This window comes from Pundamilia nyererei, unplaced genomic scaffold (genome assembly GCF_000239375.1).
Source record: "Pundamilia nyererei isolate P.nyererei 1_Seehausen unplaced genomic scaffold, PunNye1.0 scaffold00222, whole genome shotgun sequence".
Taxonomy (NCBI): Eukaryota; Metazoa; Chordata; class Actinopteri; order Cichliformes; family Cichlidae; genus Pundamilia; species Pundamilia nyererei.
The window spans coordinates 474,707-486,705 of record NW_005187623.1 but is presented as its reverse complement, the minus strand read 5'-3'; the positions used below and the strand labels follow the sequence as shown (position 1 = coordinate 486,705).

The window sequence follows — 11,999 nt, the reverse complement described above, 5'->3', positions numbered from 1 at the left end:
GGCAATTATTGCAAGTTGGGTTGTTAAAGAGAAAGACAAAGAGATAAAACAGGCAGTATCTTCACTCTTCACACATTAAAGTATGTGATGAAATACAAGCATCATGAAAAGCCCTGGTTTATTTCTATTCTGTTGTCAGTGATCGGTGGCTTCTCAGGTATGGTGGAGGGTTGGCATTGCATCATTATCATTCAAACTGAGTCTCTGATCCCCCTTCAAGAGGAAGAGAGCAGGCTATTAATGTTAGACTTGAAGCATAATGTATTCTCTCTGTATTTGACTGGTGTGAACTCTTTTTTTTCCTATTCACTACCCCTAGATGAAAACATAATTTAAAGAGATAAGATGAGTGTTTTAAAGTCTTAAATGCTCCAGATTGTCTTTCTGGCCTCAGACATTGACATGGAATTAAGTTAGGTTACCATTTTTATCAGAGTGCTCGTGGGTGTCTTCTAAAAACATGCATTATGCAGGAAACATAAAGAAAGAAACCAACTAAAGTGTGTATATTGCTTATATTTAACATTCAATATACATCTTGAACATAGTCTCGATCAATTCTTCTTATTAAAACTAATAAATCATTATCTGAATGCTTTCTAATTCCCAGTAATAGTTCATCTGCTTTTTAGTGCAAGTATCTAATAAGCCATTTAGCAGCTTGCTTAATTTAGGCATGTACACATGGTCGAAAAAAAATGGCTGAAACTAAAGAGCAGCATCAGAACAGGGAGAAAAAGCCATGTAAGTGACTTTGATCGTGACATGGTTGTTGGTGCCAAACAGCTGGTGTGACCTACACAACTATCTCTAGGGTTCACAGAAAATATTCAATATTCTTAGAAATCAGAGGTGAATGATAAGGCTGCTTTGAGCTGACAAGAAAGCAACACAAATACTGTAACTGTTACAACTAAGACATGCAGAAGAAGTTCTCTGGCTGCACAACAGAAGAGACAATTAGAAGACCGCACCATGTGACCCTCATGTCAGCTAAAAATTGGACAGTAAAGTTTGAAAAGATATTGCCTAGCCTGATGAGTCTTGATTTCTGCTACAACATTTGGATGGTAGACCTTGAATTTGACATAAACAAGATGACAGCATGGATCCATCCTGCATTGTATCAATGGTTACACTTGTTGGTGGTGTGATGGTGTAGGGCATATTTTCTTGGTACACAGCAACTGAGAATTTTTTGAAATGCTAGATCCCACTTGAGTATTGTTGCAGACCATCCCCATCTATTTATGACTACAGTTTACTAATCCCCTGATGGCTGCTGCAAATGACCTCCACAATAACAAGATCGCATTCCAATAGAGCATCTTTGGGATGCGGACGAACATGGACGAAACTTTCTGATGAATGTTTCTAGCACCTTCTTGAATTCACAGACAACTCTGTGGATTCAAACAGTTCTGGCAAAAGAGGTTCTCACCCAGTACTAGCAAGGTGCACTTAATAAAGTGAATGTAGAAATCATAAATAAGAAAACTATCAGGAAAACATTTTTCTGTAAGTTTATGGTCTCGGCCTCTAGCTTCACATCTTCAGTGCACTGTGATATTCATTTTTTAAATAATTGTCTATTTTGCATAAAGTGGTCTTCTGCTGTTATAGCCCACACACCTCTAGCTACAACATTTTTCTGTTTTTTGTTCACCACAATCCCAATAAGTAGTTACCTTTCTGTCACCTATACCAGCCTGGAAACCTCTGCTATCAACAATCCCTCCACAGAACTGCCACCCACAGATTTTTTTTTCCCCCACAGGAGAACAGCGGTTTCAGAAACACTGAAAACAACCTGTCTGTCTGAATATGTAGGTGTGCGTTCATAATGAAGTACTTAGGTTGTGGGTGACAGAGCACTAAAGAGAGGGGACTGAGCTTGAACTTTAAAGGTTTGAGGAAGACAAAGCTGCATAGAAGAAGATAAGGTCCTGACAAAGCTTTGTTCTGTGGCGTGAACCTCCTGAGGGCTAAATACAGAAAGACAAAGACCGAATGTGTGTGCATCAGTTAGATGACTGCAGGAGTGGTTCGACAGCTCAGGAATGCGAAAAGCATACTAAGGCTCTCACAAAAGTCAAAGCAGTGGAAGAAAAACAAAGGAATTGCTGGAAGTCACTGTCTTCACTGTCTTCCAGACCAAGTGCTGCTAGCCAAAGGGCCACTGATGTGTGTGTGTGTGTGTGTGTGTGTGTGTGTGTGTGTGTGTGTGTGTGTGTGAGAGAGAGAGAGAGAGAGAAGGAGTCTGAACATTTCATTGGGAAAAATATAAAATAAATGTATTTAAATTTGTTTTCCAAGGGAAAGAAAGATGTGGTGCATAGTTCAAACACAGTTCATTCATGTTAGTTGTTGCTACTTTTTAAGAGGAATCGTATTGTGGTTATAAGTCACTGGAACAAATCCAATGTTATGCTAAAACAGCTAAGTAGTATATTGTGGGTGGAAACCCAAGCAAAGCAAAGCTAATTTGCAAAGTGTTTTGCTGTCAGTGAGTGTGCTCTTATCAATAATGAATCAGTAGTGGTTCAGGTTAGAGTTCCTCTCCTCACGTTGAAGAAATCCCTGAAAATCTAACTCATCAATTAGATTTTGTTTTTGATAAAAATGTTCATTTCATATGTTAAAGGATTTGGATGTAACTCTGTATCTTTGCACCCTTTAGTATGTGTGGATATAATATTAGCTCAATATTAGTTCTATAGGGTTCTACAGGCTTGTCCCTAGTTTATTGTGTAGAAAACCTTGACTGTCTGGATCTGTATATTTGGGAGTGCAGTCGGCATAATTTCATTCCAAAGTGGAAATCCTCACAAATGACAGTTAATGCATATTTTGCTCCCAATATGTTTTAAAACAATGTGGATGTAAAGGTTAACAATTTAATTTCATTGGAGGTTTTTTAAAAGAAGGCCACCGGCAAAAGATAAATCAGTTATTTTTCTGCTGAGAAATGAGCGTTGTCCCCTTCAATGAAAAATGAAAGGGATATATAACATTCTTTGGGTACCATGTATGTCTGCATATACATATGCAGATACTATATCCATAGACAAGAGACACGATTTTTGTAACCAAAGCCTTTCTTCATTTCCATTTGTGGTCTGTTTGCTGTCTGAGTATAACTGACAAATTACATTTTCAGGCTTTGAGTGCCCGCAGGCAAATAGTCTGTGTGTAGAGCAAAGGAAGAAGACCGGCCAATATGCAATTTCAAAACCATCATTTATCATGACAATGATTCAGCTTTTCATCAGTTTTCTTCAACTTTACTTTCATCAACATTAAACTGTGGACAATGAATTATACTTGTATACTCGTTAGTCAAGATATGCGCTGGCTGTACCTAAGCCCCAAAATATTTGCTGTTGTCCCGAGTCATCAGATGAGAGTGGATGGAGTTGCAGATTTGGAACCATGTAGCACACAAAGCTACTTTCTTGAGGATTTACTAATTATTTTATTTTATTCTTTTATCCTAAAAAACCCCATCATATTTTTAAAGGCCACTGGGAACACTTGAAAGTGCTAACACAACAACCACATCATTTCTATCAATGGAATGATCCACTTTCCTGTCTAATGGTCCTATAAGAGTTTCCTGAATCATTACTGCTATGAGTTTTGCTTTTTTCTGCTTAGCTAATGGCTCTTTTGTATCTTTTATAACCAGAGGAAGTAGTGTCAGATTACCCAGATAGTTCCTTCAGGTTGTCGGTGGTCTGTGTACTGTTGTCGAGACCCACAAAGATTAACCAAATATCCACACCATTTTGAGTATGGCTATATAAACCCCACAAACCCACATCCAAGGCAGTCCCAGAGGAGAGTTCTTTGGATTACCTTGGAATAATTATGAAAACAAGTTAACTCTTAAAATAATAATAGCTTAAAAAGTGTGACATGCTGCATATGATACTTATGTATAAAGCATAAAATAAATATGTTGGACTGTGCACTTATGAGGATGGATTTGTGTATTTGTGTGTGCATATGTATGAGCCTAACCTAAGGAGCTAAGGCATAGGGGTTAGTATTTGCCTGGGAAGAGTTCACTGTCAGTGTGAACACTTTTGCATTGCTTTTCTTTTTCTCTCTCTCATAATGGAGAGCAAGCAAAAGTGTGAAAGGAGAATTACAAACATTTCACACATATTTTATTACAGAGCTGGATTTTGATATAGGATACACCCATGGGTTATAGTCACCAGCATAAATGCAACAGGGTGTGTTGTTTTAGATCATTCTGCTATGTTAAGAATAAAATAGCAAAAACCCCCAAAACAAAACAGCAACAACAACAAAAGCATTTTCAGGACTGCACAGGAAACCAACAGCTGTGTAGGTATGCATGAACACATTAAATTAATGCATTTCACATTAAAATTTGTTGTCATTATTAGTGGGTTATGTTTAAACTGTTTAGCTAATATTTGTATGTCAGCAGTAGGCCTATCACATGTCCCATGTACTGCTTTGGAATATTTTAAAAAAAATGCTGGAATAAATAATCAGGATCTGCAGAGAATTAAAAAAAAAAATTTTGGAAGCAACGGTTCAGGTTTATTTCTTAAATTAAAAACCAACACAACCTATGTGGAGAGAGAGCGAGAGAGAAAGAGACTTTGAACCTTCTTTTTTGTAAGCGATTCAGTTTCCCATGGAACCTGAATGTAACATCACTGGGTGTATGCAGAGTGCAGACTGTCTGCATACTGCTGTTGTGCGCATCGTTATTTGAATGAGCGGACCAATCAGGGGCCTCGCTGGACGGAAGCGTTGAGCTTCCTGTCACTCTTACCCAATCAGCGCGCTGTCCTGTTGTTTGCCTTGCTTTTTGAATTGAGCTGGAGCAGCACACTGACACCGTCTCTGCAATAGTGTCGAGTAGTTAGCTGTCAACAAACTGAAGTAGTCATTTTGGACTATTGTCATTTATAAAGACCAACATGCATTGATACTAGACCTGTGATTTTACGGAGCGATGTTACAGCTGTTTTAAAGAGCGTTTTGAACCGAAGAGGAATTGTGACGAGTTCTTAATTGTGTTGTTGACTTACTAGCTTGGTGGCTAGCTAGGTCAGCTAGAAAGCTTGTTAAATATTACTGATTCAGCGGCCAGTTGAGATTCATTAGCTAGTTTTTTTTTTTTTAGAAGGCATCAAAACAGTCGGTAAGTCTGTCTTTTTGTTACTGTACTTTTTGAGAGGCGCCATGTTAAATATTAAACGTTAGTAGCGTAAATAGCTAACGTTAATTGAGCTAGCCCTTTTTTGGATATCATCTTCCTTTGAGTTGTTAGGCTTATTCTGCAGTAATTTGAACTATGCTATTTTTCTAGCTCATGGGTTTAAATTTAGATTTAAACGCAAGAGCTAGAAAAATGAAGCTTCTTTATAAAATATGTGTTTAACGGTGTGGGTTTGAAAGGGATTGTTGTCACGATACTTTTTGTCCTCTTGCAATAAACACTAACATTGGATTCCGTTTTTAATAATATTTCCTTAATTGCTTACAACTTTTATAAAGAAGAAGTTTCACTGTTAACAGCTTTTATGCCAGTTTTGTCCAAATATGTTGCATTGCCTAGAGTTGAACTTAACAAGCACTTCTAGTGTCTGAAATCGTGACAAGTTGTGCCACTTTCTTCAGTTGACATCTTTCTTCTTACTTTCCTAGTTGGTATACCTCTTTTCTCTAGCCTTTCTGCCTCGTTGTGTTGTCCCTCTGTGCCTCTGTTCTACCCTGTAACTTCTGAAAGTTTGGTGCCTCCTTAGGTTCCTGCCATGGCTGACAGCAGCATATTGACTTTAGGGACAGCTCGGAGTCTGTTGGTGGATTCTTCGGTCTATGATTCCAGGATTGCTGAAACCACCAAGGATCATGTATTTCTGGGCATGGGATGTGAAGATGGGGAAGGTCAGTGCATACTTTCTTTTTTTTCTTCCTTGCCTAAATTTCTAAAACAGACTCTCAAAGTCAAAATGCAGCTAAGTGATCTTCAGTTTTTTCTCCAAATCAAGTCTTTGGTTACAACAAAGAAATCTTATAGTTAACATTATGCTGTAGAAAAACAAAGGCAAAAGTCACTAGTCCTAGAGACTTAATCTTGGATTTATTGATGCATTCACTTCACTCAGTTGCCACTTTAGTTTCAGCTAGTGTAACCATTTAAATACAACATCACTGAAAAAAAAATTGTACTGTTTAGTTCCCATGGAGTAGGTAAGATTTTCCCATTACCTGGACTTTGATCCTGTCAAAGGTTGTTTTTTTTTTTTTTGCTCTTTAGTTTAGCCTACTTGATGACAAATGCATGGGCAAAATATTAAAATTACTTTTAAGTACTCAAAATTAATTTACACGAGTCACAGTTTAAAATAACTAATGTTAAATGAACACCTCCTTAGCTGTTGTGTTATGCCTCAGGTACTGTGTGAAACTATTACTGTGTACACAGGGTAGTTCTGTTAAGTCTTAAACCTCCTATCCTCCTGTCCTATCCTCACATCTTTGTTTCTGTTTTTGAAAATTTGAGGAAAGACAGTTTTCAAGAAATCAGAAAATCTTTCCTCTAAACTACTCACTAAAGCAACATCTGTTTTTGATCGTCTTTATAAGGCATCTGTGTGCCAAACCACACCCGACGGTTATGCGAAAATAAGCGAAACTTGGCCTGGCCCACTCAGTACATTTGCCAGGGAACCTCAACATTACCTCAGGAGAGCAAGTGCTTATGTTTTTTATTTATTTAGTTCATTTTATTTTTTGTGGCTCATCTGTTCACATTTCCGTTTATTACAATTTACTCACCACTGTCAGCCTTTCACATCAAAGCAAACACCGAAAGTGGCTCCATTACTTCTGGTGCTTGGCATATCACCCAGTTTCTGTAACTTGGCACAAACAGTATGCATACTAAGGACATGCTTGAGGCGTGACTATGATATGTCAGTGTGGGAGCCTAGAGATTTCTAGATACAGAAGCAGATCTGGGCACTAATGGAGAATATTTCTATTCCAATGTTTTGTTTTGTTTTTTTTCTTTCCAGTACCACATGAAATTTAGGAGAAACTGTAGTGACTTAAGTACCCCAGTCACAAGTATAAATGGCTTAGGCACCATATTGATGCTGGTGATTGCAGTGAGCAATCCACCAGCCAGTGTATTGGTTTTAATAGAACCGGTTGTTCTTCCTCCAAAGTTACCTACGGACTCCTGAATTTTCCTAAAGGGATTCATTTGACTGTTAAATATGACTTTTTTTGAAAAGCTGCAATAATGAAAACTTGCAAATAATAATAATTAATGATTTCCTGGTTGATTTTTATTTATTTATTTATTTATTTTTATATGGCTGGAGGTTGGGTACAGGTAACTGTCAGGGTTTGGATCAGACACTGATAATAAGCTGCAACTGAGTTCATTTTAGGCTTGTTTGACTGTCACTCAAAATGAGAACGGAAGACAAAAACAACAACTTTTCTTCTCCCCAGAGACAACCTGCTGCCTTGATCAGTCGCTATCACATGGTTCCACATTCTGCTTTGTGTGTATGTGTGTGTGTTCAGTTGTTCTTGATTCTCCTTTCCATTTTCCTGTTGCTCACTCTGGCTCTATTCTGTTCATCTCTGTCAGATATGCTGCCAAAAGTGGAGACACGGGTTGTTCTGGTGGGAGAAGCAGGCAGAAATAGAGAGCTGGCCAAAGCACTGCAGGTACATCGTTTTCTCTCAACCTTACACTTCCACTGTGCATCTATTAAGGTTGCAGACCTCCATGATCTGAGCTGGTCAACATCACTGTTCTGTGTTTTTTAAAAAACAAACAAACAAAGTAGGTCACAGGCCAATACAATGAATCCTCTAGACTTTTGTCAATGTGTGGTGTTAGCTGAAATGTTTGGCAGAATGGCCTTGTAATTGATCCAAATATCAGATTTCTTAGATTAGAAAGTCTTCTGGTACAGCACAAATTGGAACATGATGGATGGGTCCTATAGATGTCTCGAAAATGCAAATAATTGTGGCACCAGACTATACGCGTCTGTTTAATTAGATTTATTCTATGTAATTATGCACAAATCAAGAAACATGGCATGTCATTAACTGGTTCATATACTGCATATTTACTGTGTAAATTCACATTACAGTACTGTGTAACTGTAGCTGAGGGTGTTCTGACCACTTTTATCTATTAATGAATGACTTGTTGTCTTTTGTCTTCTATTTTAAAACTAGCGTAATATTGTTATTTGAGCTGAAACGATTTATCAAGCAGCCTTGTCCATAATGTTGTCATAATTTAATGTGGAACCAGGGTCTGTATACACACAGCGAAGAGCAAAGAAGCAAAGCTGTTAGGCGGTAACTCCGGTGGAGTTTTTCTAGTGCCCAAATGATAGCGCTTGTTTTTGTCATCCCTATTAATTACTGTGAAATCCTTCAATAAACCAACTGTTTAATAAACTCTAACATAAAGAAACGTGAACTTTGTAAATACTCCAATCCATTGCCGTTTGTAGTAAAATTAGGCAGCTTGCTGAAGGCTGACAGCAGCCATGCAATTTTACATGGCAGAAATACCTGTAAGCAGAACAAAAAGGGGAGAGTCTAAAGGTGGGTGAACTAGACCATATTTATTTCAAGGATTTTATAACATTTTTCAGATAACGATATAAATCACAAATATGTAACATTTTCTGTAAATTATGTGAATCTCGGGCAGCTCGACTTGAGGTAAGTGTTTCCAGCTGCGCGTAGTGTACCTGGAGTCGAGTGTTTTAACCGATGCATGAAACGATACATTTTTAGACATAAGTTGTAACAGCCGCCGTTTTCTTTGTGAGGATTTATTACACGGCGTGCTGCGGGGAAAAGCCTGCTCTAACGTTTGAGTCTAAGGTTTATTTTTTAGCACCTGGCAGCTCTTTTTTTTTATTCTCATCCGTAAATAATCTGCTCTTTCACGTGATTCAGTTTATTTTGAAAAGTCTCAACAGGATCTTGAGCTTTATTGTGAAAGGTTTATGTGGAACATAAACAAGCGGACACGCGATGGTGTTACCGTCGTTGTTGCTAACCACAACGCATAAAACAGGCGCTTGTCCGTCAGTAGTGTGGTTATGTTAAATATAAGAGAAAGGGAAAAAGAAGAAATGAATATAGCCACTACAGTGACCATCAAAAGGATGAAAAAATATTGCCATAAACAGTTTATTTTGCGACACCACGAAACAAACGATAGCGTAAAATGAGTAGTTTCGTCATCCGATATATATCGTTATATTGAACGTCAGTTTAATGTCTTGTTTCCAGCAGAACAAAAGTTTGCATCAAAGCACAGGGCAAATGTCAAAATGCTGATATGCTCAGTTTTAGTCACTGCAACCATCACATTCTCCTTTAAAGGCTTATAGACACAAACTCACATCAACACTAGCCAAATCTATTAAGAAGACAGAGTAAAGGTAATTAAAAATAAATAAATCATTTTTTAACCCTTAGTTTAGGTTGCTTGTATGTCTTATTTTATTTTACTTTGACCTTGGGCTGTCTTAGAGCTTATATATTTTTGCATTTAAGAAAATGTTTTCTTTAAAAACAAAATTCAATGTGGCTCATAAATGTAATTAAAGGGTTTACGTTTTTACCCCTCAGCTCTAAAAAGCTGATTTTGTACACAGGTAAACTTGCAAGTGTTAAAATGGAAATCAATAGCCAGTTAATTTAAAAAACAAAAAAAACAAAACCCTGTGTATTTTCTCTTTTGAATGTTTATTATTGTTCACTAATTAGACAAAGGTATTTTTTTTATCTAATTAATCAATGGAATAATCAATAGAATGCTCAATTGCTAAATGTCATATTAACTGACTGTTGCATTTGTTTAAAAAAAACAAAACATGATTCATTTTAGGACATTTTTGCAAGCAATGAATCATTAATGATAAAGAGGCAGTTGAGGAATAGGTTTTAATTGGTTTTAAACGCATTACCAGAGGCGTGTACTCTGATACAAGTTCATCAAAGTTGGCTTTTCTTTGTGGATTCTGTGTATGTGACCTATGCAGAGTTGCTTGCGTGCTGTCCTCCATAAAACCAGCAGCGTGTTGCCTGATGACACTATGCAGTTGTAGAATAATTAGTTAAAAAGTCTGACTACAGGAAAGGGGGCAACAGTGGATTTCTTTACAAAGGATATATGTTTGGAGGGGCGTGGGGTGCTGGTGAAGTCAAAAACACGAAAAACATGGAGTGTAGGCGCAGTGGACGGTTTTATTGTTTTTAACACTCGGTTTCACTTTACTACTAAAAAAATGTTATTTACATGTTATGTCTTAAGCTTCTGCCATGGAAATCTGATCTTTGTTTAAATTGTAAGCTGTTTCCTCAGGAAAGAATCTTTGTTACACTTGGAGCACACTTTAAAAAAAAAATTACTGAAAATGTATTGCTGCAAGTTGATTTCAAACGGTAACTGTGAACATAATCCAGTTAGACAAGGTTATGTTTTCATAAGTTGCCATGGTTAGTACTGTTAAATAAACAGTACTGTTTATTTAAGCTCCAAGTACATACCTGGCTTACCCATTCATTTTCATATACAACTCTGGGTGTGCACTCATTTAAAAAAAAAAAAAAAATAATAATTTGTGACCAGTTAGTCCATGTTGGATTTAAATATTCTGTATTTTTTTCATGTGTGCCGAACCAAGCAAAGCCTGGAGTCGTATTTAAATTCCTTTTAACAAAACAAAAATATGTTGAATAAACAAAACGCTGTACCCCGTAAAAATGTGAATATAGGAATATTTATGTGTCTAGGGCATGTTTGTGTCTGCTTCAGTAAGCTGCATAGTTGAAATAGCAGAGTCTTTGAGTAGCACCATATGAAGGTGATTTGGAGGCGTGGCTGTAGACTAAGTGCTGCTAGAATGACTTCCTTCCCTGGTCTCCTGAGCCCTGTCACTTTTGAAGGCTCCTTTCTTAAATCATCTATTTCTCCCTGCCAATCCTGTAGCGCAGCCACATCCAAAGACATCTGCCAACAGCTCCATCAGAGCACTCCCGATTGCCTGCCTGACCGCCCGCCGCCATTGCTCAGTCATCCCACAGAACAAGGCCCCCACCACCACAATGTCTTTACTGTTTCTGTCCTCCTCCTCTCTCCTCCTCCCATAGGGCTTTGAACTTTATATTAATTTTTAACTGAAGTTTCTTCTTCCACCCTGCCTACCCCCTCTGGAGCCTGATATTTGTTTGAAGCCACTGTCTTTGCAAGGACACAGACTCCGCCCTGTCTTTTCCTCAGTTGCTCCTTGCTGCTTCCATAAACCCAGCCTTGCTCTCTGTTTTTCCTCATGTGGGGTTAATTTGTATGCATTTGTCTTCTGTCTCAACCTTCTGTCCTTCTCATGTTTTTTTGTTTGTTTTGTTTTTTTTAAAAATGCTCTTCATCTAAATGCCAGTGTTTGACATCCACTTCCTACTGGTTGATTTTTACAGGCCATCAGAGTAATGGAGGTACCTGTGGTAAAGATAAGAAAAGGCGAGGCGGGTGCCGAGGAGAAAATGATGATAAAATCTATAGTCAATATGGTATAGTACAGTGTCTGCGTATCTGTGTGACTGTCTGACACTTTGATGGGAACTTGGGGAAGTTCTGCATGAGTCTTAATTCTCACTGGGTACTTATTCAATCATGGTGCATGTCTAACTCACTGATCTGGAATTGATTTGTGGGGTGAATATTTAAAAATAAGGGATGTAATTGTTGAGATCTGGATCAGCAACTGGAATAGAGATTTGCACTCAAATGCCAATTCCGGCTTCTTGGCTGAGAGATAATATGAAGTCATTTCAAATGCTTTCAATTTACCTCAATGACATTTGAAAATGGTTAATTTCCTGCTGTTAATGGAGACGCTAGAGTTGCAAATGGTGCTATGAAAATCTGTTTGCACACAGAAAAATAAGTGGAC

At 37.7% G+C, this 11,999-nt stretch overlaps 1 protein-coding gene across 1 annotated transcript in view; it reads left to right on the top strand.

Annotated features, from left to right (window-relative positions):
• Positions 1-4,671: 4,671 nt before the first annotated feature.
• ect2 (epithelial cell transforming 2) overlaps positions 4,672-11,999 on the top strand; it is a 38,525-nt gene continuing 31,197 nt past the window's right edge. The window contains exons 1-4 of the mRNA XM_013914758.1: positions 4,672-5,188; positions 5,793-5,934; positions 7,655-7,734; positions 11,524-11,616. Coding sequence (XP_013770212.1) covers positions 5,802-5,934; positions 7,655-7,734; positions 11,524-11,616 — 306 coding nt within the window. The 5' untranslated portion in view covers positions 4,672-5,188; positions 5,793-5,801. The remainder of the gene's footprint in view (positions 5,189-5,792; positions 5,935-7,654; positions 7,735-11,523; positions 11,617-11,999) is intronic.